General features: G+C 34.1%; 1 protein-coding gene across 8 annotated transcripts in view; it reads right to left on the reverse strand.

The window, feature by feature from the left end:
* Positions 1–15773, reverse strand: part of msn (serine/threonine-protein kinase msn) — a 239473-nt gene that overhangs the window by 160034 nt on the left and 63666 nt on the right. For all 8 annotated transcript variants that reach the window (XM_074185519.1, XM_074185518.1, XM_074185516.1 and 5 more), the window contains exon 4: positions 12390–12566. In XM_074185519.1, coding sequence (XP_074041620.1) covers positions 12390–12566 — 177 coding nt within the window. The remainder of the gene's footprint in view (positions 1–12389; positions 12567–15773) is intronic.

Genomic DNA, 15773 nt, shown 5'->3' on the forward strand with positions numbered 1-15773 from the left:
TAAAAATTACAGAAGTTATAAACAATTAAGTGAAAAAAAAAATGGGACTTTAGTTTTTTCTTAATATCTCGGAAAATTTTCAAAATTTTTTAAATTTGAAAAAAGATTTGAAAAGATCAATGAATTTGCGTAAAAAAGTCCCGACTCCCGAAACTGTATCTCGACTATTTATAATTTTTACAGAGCCCTGAAAATAGAGCCAAGAGCGGGTAGTCTGGCTTCCCCGCGCGCCTTTCGTCACTCTGACATAAAAACAAAAAAAATTATTTAAACATATTAAATGTAAATATTAAGGAATGAAAAAATTCATGTAATGTTGGGATACATCAATAAACAATAATCCGCAGTCAAAAAATTTTTATCCCAATTTTAACGTTAATTATAAATTTTTCAATGAATAACTTTTTCTGAATTGAAAGAATATAAAAATTCCTATAATTATTGAACTAAAACCCAGGCATTTTTTCCTTTGGTGAAGTTATCCTTAATAGGCAAAAAACAGAATACCTGTTCAATAAGGATTGTAAGTTACCATGTGGGCCGGGTGTTAGATATTTAAAAGGAGAAGACAATCTGGAAAATTAATAATGGAAGACACCAACCCTTATTTGGTTCCAGAAGATCTCCTTGCTTTCTGATCTCACTTCCTAATTAGTTCGTGGGGTACCCCGGTGGCGATCTTGAAGGATGCTGTTTTGGTGGTAGATAATGATAATTTTCACCATACATTTAGCGGAACACACTTCTTTTTCCGAGCACACCTCTTGCTTGTCTGTACTTTATACTTTTTTCACGGTTTCCGACCTCCGCGCGTGCGTATAAGGCCGGTGTCATCAATCAAATGTAAGCAATAATAATAATAATAATAATCATACCTGAACCCACATACAGTAACAGGTGAATACCGAACATACTCCCCACTAGTTTTGGTAAATATAAATTTAGCAAAATAAAATATAAAATATAAGAAAATATAGGCAACTAAAATAAAAAAAGAAAAAGAAATAGATTTTAAGCCTCCGGTAAAGGGCAAAGTTTTACCAGAGGTCGGGTAAAGACCCCCGCTCTGCACCGAACTCGAGCAAGATTCCATTTTAATGGAGGAACATTATCCTCCTTAATAATCACTAATGCACCTTCCTTGAGAGGTGTTCCTGGAAGCGTCCATTTTCCTTTCTGATGAAGAGTATGGAGGTACTCCCGATGCCACCTCTGCCAAAAAGTTGAATGCAACTGTAAAAGAAGCTGAAAATGGTCAAGTCTGCCCATTCTCAGATGTGATGTATCAGGATCAGGAAGTGCGGTTAGGGGTTCAAGCGTTAGGAAATGACCAGGCGTAAGAGCTCTCAGGTCGTTAGGGTCTGAGCTCATTGCGCACAAAGGCCGAGAATTTAATATCGATTCTATTTGTACTAATACAGTGTTCAGTTCTTCATAGCTTAATATTTGGTTACCAATCACGCGAGCCAAATGGGATTTAATTGATTTTATGCCTGATTCGGCTAGACCGGCAAAATGAGAACCATAAGGTGGATGAAAAGTAAATTTTATTTTTTCTTCAGCGAAAGCCTCCTTCATAATAGTCAATAAATATTTATTAGCGCCGACAAAATTTGTTCCATTGTCAGATACTATTTCTGAACAACGACCACGTCTAGCAATAAAACGACGAAGCGCGCATAAAAGTATATTTGTTGATCAATCAAATGTAAGCAATAATAATAATAATAATAACCATACCTGAACCCACATACAGTAACAGGTGAATACCGCACATTACCGTTGCCAAAAAAAAATATATTTTCTATTTTTTTTATTAACAATTGAAAATAATAATTTTATACAAAATACATTACTTTTTTTATTGTTTCAATGTCTCATGGCTAAAAACTAATTAATATTTTTTTTTTAATTTTTACAGCTATTGTTAATAAATTAATTATAAACAAATACATTGTTTATGAGCAATTCGAAAATTTTTTTTGCATTATGTTAATTGAAAAAAATCATGATTTTTAGAAAAAAAATGGTTTCTTAAAAAATTTCTTTGTTGCTAAAAAATGCGTTTGTTAATTAACAATCGTTTTTTGCAAGTAAATATTAAAATTAAGGAACCGTTTTTTTTTAATCATAAATTCTATTGTTCTTTGAGGTTTTGAAAAAATTGTGAGCATCGGAAATTTACAGAAGGTTAAAATCAAATTAACAGAATGACTGATTGCTTCATTTAATTTTCTTAAACTCCATACAAATATGACAATAAGTAAATGTTAATGATCCTACAACTACTAAAAGTGCAATCAATAAAATCCTTATGATTTATTGTTACATGACACGAAGTTTATGTTGAGAAGACTTAAAAATATGTCTTTTTTTAATAAATAACGATCAATAATTAAATAAATAATAGGACTACAACTTTAGTAAAAGGCTTGAATTGTTATTGAATTCATAATGAACAAAAAAGACTTGAAGCATATTTATCATAACTGCAATAGTTTGAAAGTTATTAAAATTATAAAAGCGAAGGAGCGAATGAAAAAGAGAAGTATCAAGGTATCACAATATTAAAAGTTTTATAAAAAATAGAATAAATTAAAAAAAAACACATAGTTACTTTTATTATAGAACAGAGTATTGAAAAAAAAATTTGTTTATAACAATTTTTTAAATAAACAATTAAAAAAAGAATAAAAAAAAAGTTTTTTCAAAACCTTAAAAAACAATAGAATTTATGATGAAAAAAAAACGGTTCCTTAATTTTAATATTTAGTTGCAAAAAACGATTGTTAATTAACAAACGCATTTTTTTAAGAAATTTTTTTAAGAAACCATTTTTTTCTAAAAATCATAACGCAAAAAAAATTTTTCGAATTGCTTATATTTAACGGTAATCTATTTTTTTGCCTATTAAGGATAACTTCACCAAAGGAAAAAAATGCCAGGGTTTTAGTTTAATAATTATAGGGATTTTTATTAACTTTCAATTCAGAAAAAGTTATTAATTAACAAATTTATAATTAACGTTAAAATTGGGATGAAAATTTTTTGACTGCGGATTATTGTTTATTGATTATCCCCAGCATTACATGAATTTTTTCATTCCTTAATATTTACATTTAATATGTTTAAATAATTTTTTTGTTTTAATGTCAGAGTGACGTAAGGCGCGCGGAAGCCAGACTACCCGCTTTTGGCTCTATTTTCAGTGCTCTGTAAAAATTATAAATAATCGAGATACAGTTTCGGGAGTCGGGACTTTTTTTTTCACTTAATTGTTTAAAACTTTTGTAATTTCTATCGGCACGTTTCGGACCTTTCTTTTAACTTTCTAGACAAAAATACGAATCGAATGACACCTTGGTCGTAATTTTTGGACAGGGCTGAAAAATGTTACAAAAAAAAGTACATGTGAACTAGACTATCTGTAAAAATTATAAGTAATCGAGATACAGTCGGGACTTTTTTTACGCAAATTCATTGATCTTTTCAAATCTTTTTTCAAATTTCGAAATTTTGAAAATTTTCCGAGATATCAAGAAAAAACTAAAGCCCCATTTTTTTCTCTTAATTGTTTATAACTTTTGTAATTTTTATCAGCGCGTTTTCGGACCTTTCCTTAAACTTTCTAGGCAAAAATACGAATCGAATGACACCTTGGTCGTAATTTTTGGACAGAGTTAAATCGAGTACATGTGAACCATATTACAGATGAGGTAAATGTTGTAGACTACAAATGGGTGTATAAAAAGAAGAGAAACATTGATGGTAGCATAAGGTTTCATGCAAGACTTGTAGCCAAGGGTTATACTCAGAAACATGGCATCGACTATTGTGAAAATTTTTCTCCATTAGTAAGGCATAGTACTTTAAGAATTTTGATTGCTTTATCAGTACAATTGGATTTGGAAATTAGTCATTATGATATTATGACAGATTTTTTGAATGGTGTTTTAACTGAAGATTTATATATGCATCAACCAGAAGGTTATCAAATACCTAATTGTAAAAATAAAGTTGTAAAAAGGCGATTTATGGGCTTAAACAGTGTTCACGGATATGGTATGAAAATGTGGATAAGGTAGGTAGGTAGGTCTAAAGTGAGTGGGTCTATTCGAACCTCCACCGCAACCCACAAGGGTTTATTGTGGCTCGCACCTATTCACACTAGGCCAAATAAACTCAGCTTCTTAATGAAGCCGATTAGTTTGTATGGTGAGTGATCTTTCAGGTCAGATGATGCGAGTACGGATCTGCCGAACTCAAAGAACCTGACTCGGTCCCCAGCGGGGCATGCACAAAGTATATGCTCTGCTGTTTCATCATTTTCCAGACAGAGGCGACACACACTGTCTTCCGACAGTCCAAGTCTCCGCATATGATGATTCAAATGACAGTGCCTTGTAAGAAGGCCTGTTAGACATCGTAGTTCATCCCTACTGTAGTCCAACAACTGTTTGGGATCAAGCTTCGAAGGCTGAATAAACGCCTTGGAGTAAGACAATCCTGAAAGATTCTGCCAGAAGTCCATAAATCTTCTTGCTATCCAAGTGTTCAGTGTTTCTTTGGCAAAGCCCAAAGCGATGCCAATGACAGGTTCTGGTCCAATGAAGCCTCTTGCAGCACCCCCCTTTGCAAGAGAGTCAGCATCTTCATTGCCTTCCAGGCCAGTATGGCCAGGAATCCATACCAGAGACAATCTGTCAAGTCTTCCTATCGAGGAGAGTCGTTTTTGGCAGTTTGTAACCAATTTAGACGTTGCTCGGTAGGAGCCAAGAGCTTCCAACGCTGCTTGACTGTCCGAGAGTATTATGACAGCTTTTTTAAATGGTGTTTTTATTGAAGATTTATATATGCATCAACCAGAAGGTTATCAAATTGTAAAAATAAAGTTGTAAAAATGCGATTTATGGGCTTAAACAGTGTTCACGGGTATAGTATGAAAATGTGGATAAGGTTCTCAAGGAATTTAATTTTAAAAGATCTGAGTTGGAGGAGCATTGTATCTACATTAAAAACAATGAAAATAGTTCAACTATTATTGCTTTTTATGTTGATGATTTCTTTGTTTTTTCAAACGACCCTGGTGAAACTGGTTTGTTGAAAACTACATTGAATAGTGAATTTAAATTGAAAGTTTTGAGTGAGGCCAAAGAATTTCTTGGGATGCAAATTATCAGAGACAAACAAAAAGGGACTATAATTCTAAATCAGAAAGATTATATAAATAAAATATTAAAAAGATTTAATATGTCGGATTATAGTAAATCCATGTCTACCCCTTTAGACACTAATTTGGAATTTAGTTTGCAAGTTGATATTTGTAATGAAAATATTCCATATCAGCAAGCTATAGGAAGTCTCATGTATTGGGCAGTGCTCACTCGCCCAGATATTGATTTTTCTGTAAGTTTCATGAGTCAATTCAATAATAGTTACTCTGAACATCATTGGAAATGTGTAAAAAGAATATTTAAATATTCACAGGGCACTAAGGATTTAGGTTTAGTTTTCAAGACAAATAATTTTGCTATTGAAGGTTTTGTAGATGCTGATTGGGCAGGTGATAAGCAAGATAGGAAAATCATATATAGGTTTTGTTTTTGAGCTCTCTGAAAGTGCCATATCTTGGGAAAGCAATAAACAAATAACCGTAGCTTTATCAAGTACAGAGGCTGAGTATATGGCAGTCTCAGAGGCAATATACCTCAAGAATGTTTGGTTTGAATTGACAGGCAAGTCAGATTGTATAGCATTATATTTTATAAGAGAGGCTATATCAGATAAAAAATGTTGAATTCTTTCATGTACCAACCGATGAAATGGTTGCAGATGTTATGACAAAAAGTCTTAATGTTTGTAAACATGATAAATTTGTAAAAAGTATAGGTTTGTGGAAAAGTTCAAAGGTTTGATGTAGTGGAGGTGTTGGTTTCTGACATCAAACTGTAATGATTTATGTCGTTGGCAATATTGAACTGTTATATTGGCAACAATGTACGCTTCCCGTCTTTTAAAAATAAAGAGTAGTCGAGATCGAACAGCAAACAAGCGTGGTTGTTTTATTCCCGTTTCTCTCTCTGCTCAACATTTTCGTGGCATTGAATTGAACCTGGTTACTTTCATCCCAATTTGAAATCACCTCTAGATCTTTATTAAGATATGTAACCTCCTGTGCCGGTGAAGACGTGCATCCTCAGCCGATGTCCTGGAATTCAAATGAAATAACGGGACAAGTATGCTGTCTTCCGCAAAGCATTATATTGGATTCTTAGTTTTTTTCCAATAAATCGTTGATATACAATAAAAAAAAGGTTGTAGGCAATATGGATCCCTGGGGAGCACCAGCGTTGAAGGTAAAAGTATTCTACAGACATCCATCGACGGCCACTAGAAGGAATGCATTCTTTCAGGGAGCTGGAGAACCATACATAAAAATGATGCAACAAGCCATAGCATCAAAGTTTTGCCAGCAAACCCTCATACCACACGTCGAAGGCTTTAGAAATATCAAGTGCAACAGCTCGTGACTCTCCATGTTTCTCGATTCAATAAATCAATCAAACAAACATTTATTGAATCAGTTTTCCTACACAGTCACATTAGACAAGAAAAAACATTACATCATCATCAACAGGTCAAACAAACATAAAAAAGATTACTGTCAATCTACTATAAGGTTGATGTAGTTGAGAGTTATTTCTGGTGAAATGTTCATGAATTTGCTCATTTCTGAAAATAATTGAAATATTGTTCTTTATACACAAATCGGAAAAGTCTAGGGATATTTTTATAACATACTAAATATCATAAAAATAAATGCACGAGGTCGTTTAATTTTGATTAAATTGGTACACTCGACAACCCTGTAGATTTCTATGGGTTGAACAAAGCCTGCAAAAACGGTAACTAATCTTTTATCAAGATTTTTACAAACTGTAGGTTTTCGGCTAAAATGAATAATCTGAAAGTGTCGAGTTTGTACATTCTATGCAGTTCTTGCTCAGCAATTAAACTGGAAATATTGTGCTTTAACATGGAATGCCATCACTTACCATTGGCTGAGATGAATAGAGCTGTAGGGCTTCTTCAAGGTGGCATGCTACAAAATGATGTAGCTCTTCGTTTGGGGGTATCCCAAAGTGTTATCAGTCGATTGTGGCGGCGTTTCCGTGAAACTGGCAGTCCAGCCGAACAACATCCAGGGCGAGGACGCGCTACAACTGCAGTTCAAGACCGATTTTTGGTCTTAACCGCAAGAAGACAACCGACAATCACATCACATGAGTTGGTTAACGTATTGCAGCAGACGCACCAGGTAACCATTGGTCGTGATACTGTCAGAAATCGACTGCATGAAGCAGATCTCCACAACAGAAGGCCACTTAGATGTCCACCTTTGTCGAGAGGCAATCGCGGTAGAAGATTAGAGTGTTGTCAAGAACATCATAACTGGGATGCAAATGATTGGGCCACAGTTTTGTTTACAGACGAATCCAGATTCTCGTCGAGCAAGACTGTGGAGACGACCTGGAAATAATGAACGTTTGAGACACGTCCAGGAAGTCCACACATACAGAGGTGGTACAGTAATGCTATGGGGCGGAATCATGATCGGCGGCAGAACCGATCTCGTTTTTCCAAATCGCTCCCTAACAGCTCGACAGTACCTCGACACCATTCTTCTACCTATCGTCCGTCCGTTTGCTGGTGCTGTTGGTGAAAACTTCCACCTAATGCACGATAATGCTCGTCCACATGTCGCGCGTCTAGTGACTGACTGGCTCACCAACGAAGGAGTTGATGTATTGCCATAGCCAGCACAATCACCGGACCTGAATCCCATCGAGCATGTGTGGGACATGCTTCAACGAAGAATTACTTCGCACATGGGGAACATTCACACAACGTTTCAATTGAGAGAGCTTTTAATTGCTGAATGGGCAAATGTACCTCAACAAGACATTGACAATCTCATTTTGTCGATGCACGATAGATGTAGGGCCGTAATAAACCAGCGTGGAGGCCATACTTTGTACTGATTCCAATTTGTTTTGTATTATGATTTTTTTTCGGGGTGCCAAAGAAGAGCCATATTTTTTTTAGTTTTGCTTATATGCGCACTCAGTATTTTTGACCATTTAATAAATTTTGTTGTAAGTTACATTCGTTTAATTATCACCCGTCAACTTTTTTTTCCCTAAAGCGATCTAAAAAAAATTATTGCCATTTTAAAAAATATCCCTAGACTTTTCCGATGTGTATATATATATATATATATATATATATATATATATATATATATATATATATATATATATATATATATATATATATATTTATTTATTATTATTTTATATATATATATAACATTTTTTCTAAAATTCCAAACATTAATATTGCATATAAAAATCAACTCACATTGAACAAATTTTTTTCAAAATTAAAAGACAAAGATCCAATTTTAGACAATTCAAATGTAATCTACTGCATACCTTGCACACAATGTGAAAAAAAGTATATAGGCCAAATCAAAAGGAAATTGAAAGACAGAATTTGTCCTCATAAAAGCGACATTAGAAATTAAAAATCGTATGCTGAGCTCTAGCTCAGCATACGATTGAACTAGACCACAGACCTGATTATGATAATGTAACTATCTTAGAACATGAATCCGATTCAAAAAAGAGAACTTTTCTCGAAATGACAAAGATTTTTAAAGAACCAAATTCAATCAATGGGGAAGCAAACTGTCAATTTGTTGTACATAGAGGGCGCTAAGTGTTTGTCATCAAAAGATACATTGGTTATATGGGAACATTTGTGATTTTTCGTTTTCATTCAGAGAAATGGGTCGTTGTGCTTCTTTCGGGTGCAAAGAAATGGGAGTTTATAAGTTTCCTGAAGGTACTGTTATGAGAAGAAAATGGGAAAAATCTTTGAGGATAGTAAAGTTCAAATGTACTGATCATTCTAGGTTTTGTGGTGAACATTTCAAAGATTCTGATTGAAGTAGTACTTCAAAGACAACTGGTAATTAGCATTCATTCTACTTACTTATATGTGATATTAATTTTATAAAATTTTATAGGGTTTTCACCTAATCAGCCAGTCCACACAAACACCAACTTCATTCAGATTATTTTCCAATGATGAATTTCTAATGAACAAAAATCTGTTCTTTATTATACAGGTCTCTCTTGAGGGATAGTCTCGAAATTAAAATGTCTATCATAAGCCTCTAATCTGAAAACAAAATTGAACCTTAAAACTTGCATGTTTTTGAGGTTAGAATAATGTTCATTGATTATTAGTGAAAAAACACAAAATGTGTTTTTTTTTCATTAATATATTTCTTGGGAGCAAATTAGATGCAAAAAAACTGTCTTTATAATGAGAGAGTTGTTCAAATATGCAAAATTATGAACCTTTCCACTAGATCAGCTTTCTTCCCTCCTAGGGTTGCACCTCTCCTCTGCCACTCCTCCTTCAACTGAGCAATACGCCATGTAGAATACATCTTGAATTGCAAATTTAAATAAGAAACTCTCAAATAAATCAATAAATAACGGTGGAAACTTTGACAGCTAATGACCAATGTGACAAACACTCAGCGCACTCTGTCGGATGAGTTTCCCGTAATCATCCCCATTATAAAACATAAATCATCTTAGCACAATTTACCCATTTTACTCATATCTACGAAGTCGCCCTCTACAAGGGACTTCCAACAACTGATATAACCCTTCCAAAGATAATATAATATTGGCAACCCTAGATAGTTGGTGTTTTTATATTTTTTATTTTTCATCTCTCATTGTACGTTGGTAAAAAGGTCAAAAAAATCGTCAATGATTTCATTACTGTCAACTTTCAACTTTACATCATAGTCTCCATGGAAGACTATGATTTAATAAATACTGAGGTTATTTCAAATAATCTAATCAATCATTACATAATGTAAAGTTTCTATTTTCATGTTGTTTTTTACCAAGAGTGTTTGTCGTTTGGGAAATGTTATGTTTACAAATCGCGGCAAGTGAAAGGGATTACTAACCTCACTTTCGTAAGTGTCACACATTTCACAATTTGTTAAATAAATATTAAAATCAATCAATTCATTGTAGAGTTCCTGATGAAGAGCCAATAAAGACTCGAAAGCTAGAACAGAAAAAAGAGTTCACTTATTTTACCATCCCCTTATTGACTACATACCCGAAAATTATAACAGATTCTTACTGTTTGTTTTAACCGACGTAAATATATATGTTTACCGAGCTTCAGTTTGACACTATCAACATGGAACTTCCAGGTAAGTTTATTATCAATATCAACACCTAAGAATTTAGTACAATTAACTTGATGTTAGTTTCATTATTTAATCTAACCAAACAGCTTTTATCAATTGTTGTATTTTTATTAACAAATTTGAGCATTTGAGATTTACCAGCAGGCCATTTATAGAACACCACTCAGATTGCGTTGTTCCAAATATTAACTTTTGGTATTTTTGATTATGTCCAATTTAGATATTCATTTTATTAAATATAAATTGACATGTTCGATACCATGTAGTTGGTCTATGAATGAATAAATTTCTTTCTTATGGATGACATATGAAAAGAAGGTTGCCTGTTGATATTTGTTTTCGAAAACCATATTGATGGTCTCTCAAAGGGCTAAAGCCTTCCAAATATTTAAGGATATGGTGGTTTACGACTTTCTCCATGATTTTTGATATCACTGATAGCAAAGCTACTGGTCTATAATTATTTGGAAGATTTTTCTTGCCTTTTTTGGGAATAGGCTGATCACGAGCAATCTTCCAACAAGAAAAAACCCCTTCCTTGTTAGACAGGTTGAAGTCTGCAAAATACTAGTGCGAGTTCATTGGTTTTTTCTATGGTTGTTGTTGCAATTGAACCATCCGCTTGTGTTAGTGGTGGAACTGTGGATTTTGCAAAGTTTATTATCATTGTTTGCTTTCATTTATTCTAAGTTTTCAGCTGTTGGGAGCATTAACAATCCTAGTTCGGTTTTCGGCACTGGGATTTTTGTGCCACTGCCGGTAAAAACAGGAGAAAATTTTCCAAAAAAAGTTCTGCCTCCCGGAACTGTGGGACCAATATTTATAATAAGTTTTTTCATCGTATCTAAATTAGTTTATAAGTTATCCTAGATTTAAACATAAAACAACTGGTGAGAATGATGGAGTAAAGAAAAATAGAATTTTTGAAATTTGATATGAAATATAAATAATATATTTTTCTCAAGAAATAATACATAGTTGTTTTTTATCTTGTGTAGAAAGAGAAAAAATATATAGAAAAAATTTAATTATTTATAATAAATTGTTTATTAAATTAACAATGGAAATTTAAATAAAAACTTATTATTTATTGAAGAGCAAAATAATAAAATTTTTTGGTAACGAATCAGTTTTTAAACAATACATTTTTTTTTTGTAAATTATGATTTACATTAAAGATTATATACAAAAATATAAACAACACATTCTGTTTATAACAATTATTTAAACAATAGCAGATACAAATTTTGAAAAATCATTTTCGTGTAGCTTCTGATCATAAAGGATTTAATTTTGGCAGGGAGCCACTGTTTTGGGATTTTATTGGCCAACATTTGAAGAACTATTCAGCTGTCAATGATTACACAGGACATTCATTTGTAACAAATTAAACAGTTTGGTTATTTCTGGCAGAAGTTCAAACTAAATTATTTATAGCAAATACAGTGTACTAGAGGTTTAAGCTCGATTAATAACAAACCAATTATCTATATATTATTATATGATGAAATTAACTTTTTTCATGAATTAAAAAGAGCTGATTAATCTCGGGGAAAATTTGTTGTATGTAATAATTACCAAAAAAAAAGGTATTTCATTGACATTTTTTTTATTAGAATATAATTATTTATATTTTGAAGTTATAATTTGTGTTACTTGTCTAGACTAATATTGGATGTTTCTTACTTCTACACAACGAATTCACAGACTATGAATAATATTTGTGCGTTTACTTATTCAAGTATAAAAAGAAATCAAGAGATGAAATGTTATCCATATAGCAAATACTGGGTAACAATACGAGTTATATTTGGCTACTACATAGACAATTCAAAACATGTGTCTTCATTGCCTATATAACTTCATTCTTAAATTAGATTCATCATAATCAGAACAGTGAGTCATTTTGCAATGTTATATAGGTATATTGTTGTTCTTGAAAATGTAATCTGAGTACTAGCAACAAAACAGTCAATTATCGTGATTTGTTCAATGATAAGTGGAAACAATTTTTATTATTTACCATAGATGACAACTGGGATACTTCAGATTTGAAATTAGAAAATTATTTTCAACTTACCCAACTTCACTTCAGCATTATCCGTCAACAGTACATTCTGTCCCTTGATATCCCTGTGTATAACTTTGTTTGAATGCAAATAGGACAAACCTCTCAAAATTTCTCTACAAATATATGCGATCCACTCTTCTTTCAATGACTGACCCTTGGTGGATTTCACCAAATCAGTAACAGATCCTGAAAAAATTCTACAGTCAATATTTATCAAGTAATAATATTTGGGAAAAATATATTCACTGAGAGGCGTGGCAATTCGTTATGGATTTTGCCTTTCTTAGACTTATTGGTGAAGAGGACAGACACTGAATGGGAAACGTCTGTATACCGAAAACCCACTCACACGGGACAGTATCTGAACCAGGAATCCAACCACCATCAATCAACTAAGAGAGAAATCATCAAGGATCTAGCAGACAGTGCTTTCGGGCTCTGTAATACAAAGGAAGGTCTCGAAAAGGAACTAGGCATTATCAAAAATTACCTTCAACGAAATGGTTACTCCAAAGTGATGGTGGAACAGGCTTCAGCTAGAAGACAGCATGAGCCTCACAAGGAAGAGAAGCCGCCACAACCAGTACTTGTACTTCCCTACATCAGAGAAGTGTCAGAAAGGATAAGAAGAATTGGGTCCAAGTATAACATCTAAACCTGATTCAGATCTGGGAACACTATCCGTAGCAGCCTCACGAAGAATTGCATTTACCAGATACCATGCAAGTGCGGAGAATCATACATCGGTGAAACTAAGAGGCCATTGAAAGTTCGCATTATCGAGCACAAGAAACACACACATCAGGAATAGCAGAGCATGTTTGGACTCATCAACATCAGGAGGAACAACACAAGGAGAAACACTAGTTTAGGAGAAAATTCAAAGAAGCCGCGTATATATTGTCTAACAAGGTATTTAGCCAAACGTCATGAAGTAACTTGGCTTGGAATCTTTCAATTTGTAATTTTCATATCTTGTTCATAATTTTTTCAACTTCGTTCTCGTATTAATATTTCAATTTTTTGGTTGTTGCTTACATTTTATTTCATTGTAATTTCATTTTTTTTTGCTTAATATAATTGTTATTTTTAGCTGATCTTTTTAATTTTTTACAGATTCTTTCAAGGATTTCAAATCAATTTATATCATATATTAGACAATGGAAGTCCGAATTAATGAAATGCAAATATATTAATAATTATCCACGTCTCAATCATTGAACAAATGTATATAAATAAGTTTTATTGTTTTACTTGTTTGGTTTTGAATTTAAATTCAAAACATTATCTTCTCCCAATGTTCCTACAAAATAGGAGCTGGAAAATACCTGCTGGAAAACGACAACTTTCCTAGTAAATAATAAGATGGACATTTGATTATATCCGAAAGACATTTGTGCAAGTTTACTCACATATGAAACTCTTGCAGATAGATGCCTCTCGTTTGTTCGACAGTATTATTTATGCACGGCAGATTAAACCAACATAGTAATGCACTGGTAATCCACTGATTGATTTCATTGAAGTCCTGCTGTTGGATGAACAGGAAGCACTTTGTAGCGAAACGCGATTTCCACAGCGCCACTTCGTTATAGAACCCACAATACATTTCTATGTGCTCTAGGCAGGGCTACGATTAGCAGCTCGAGAAAGGTTTTTCAAGGCGAGTTTTTTTAGTTCCACATAAAAACGGCAACGGCTATTTCGATCGTGGTTACTGCAAAGGCCATTTAAAAGTCAGAAAAGATCGACACATTGATGAAACTGTTTTCGTGCTTTTGGTTGAATAAAACTCATAATATTATCCTTTTGATATTTGGTTGGTGCCTGCACTATTTTAGGTAGGTAAGGATATAAAATTCAAGTGTAAATCTAAACGTGCAATATTTTAGTTTTGTCAAGTCATCTGAGAATAAATAGTCTATCACATTTCTGCTTTTCACTTCAAAGAGCCAGGTTTGATCCACTACAACCCTGAGATACCATACGATCCATTACAACTTGCAATAAATCAGTGTCCGTCGACTTAGTCATGCTAGTCCAGGGTAAATACCATAATGTAGTGAAGGGATGCATGCAGCAGGCTCTGAACATTATAACAAGATGGACCGAAGAAGAAGGGTTTAACATAAGCCCATCCGAATCGACCATAGTAGCATTCACCAACAGGACTAGGAGGGTCTCGGACCTCTAAAACTTCGAGGTGAAGAAATACAAGTATCGGGGGAGGTTAAATATCTGGGAGTAATCCTAGATTCCAAACTGACCTGGAACCAATACTTGGAGAGGATAAAGAGGAAAGCTGAGGTAGCACTGATGCTCGCCAGATGCACCTATAGAAAAACATGGGGGCTAAAACCAGACATCGTATATTGGCTATACACGATGGTAGTTAAACCCATGATAACATACGCATCTCTGGTCTGATGGCCAAAGATGAAGCAGGCGACCGCCATAACAAACTAGGCAAGGTGCAAAGGCTTGCATGTTTGGGAATGACGGGAGCAATGAGAACTACCCCAACAGCTGCATTGGAGACACTCCTGAATCTACCTCCTTTAGACTTTGTGATAATGGGGGAGGCCAGGATGGGCCAATTCAGACTGGAAAACTCACCGAACTACAAAAGATCGGACCGAACAGAAATTTTGGAACAAGTGGAGGATCACATATTGAATATGTGCACGGACCACATGACAACGAATTACACCTTTAACACAAACTTCACGGCCAAAATCATAAGCCGTGAAGAGTGGAAGACTATTAGTCATCCCGAAAACATGTTTGGAAAAAACACCTGGTATACAGATGGATCGAAGACCAAACATGGAAGGGGAGCTGGAATATAATCCGTCTTTCAGGCGGAAGTGTATGCTATCTTGCAGTGTGCAAGGCTTATTAAATTGAGACCTCAAAGAAATGAGCGGATCAATATTTTTACAGACAGCAAGAGCGCACTAGGGGCTATGACAAATCCGAAGGTGACATCAAAACTGGTCTGGGAATGCCATGAAAAACTGAATGAACTTGCAAATTGGAACTAATTAACTTTGTACTGGGTGCCAGGGCATTTAGGAATCACAGGTAATGATAAAGCTGATGAATGGGCTAGATGCGGATCATCAACTTCATATATAGGTCCTGAACCAGCTCTGGGGGTACCAAAATCATTGGTACGAAACCAGATTAGGACATGGACCAATAAGAAGCACACAGAGTACTGGACAAAAGTACCTGGCGCAACAAACACAGTAGAACCTTAATTAGGGAACTACCCGAGAAAATAACCGAAGAACTACTTCAATATAGTAGGGATCGGCTCAGAATAATGACAGGGTTACTAATCGGCCCCATTTTATTCAGGTGTCCGCTTAGCGGACACCTGAATAAAAT

Source organism: Leptinotarsa decemlineata, unplaced genomic scaffold (assembly GCF_025532065.1).
Source record: "Leptinotarsa decemlineata unplaced genomic scaffold, Ldec_3_MD MMD2_tig00026375_RagTag_RagTag, whole genome shotgun sequence".
NCBI classification, from domain to species: Eukaryota; Metazoa; Arthropoda; class Insecta; order Coleoptera; family Chrysomelidae; genus Leptinotarsa; species Leptinotarsa decemlineata.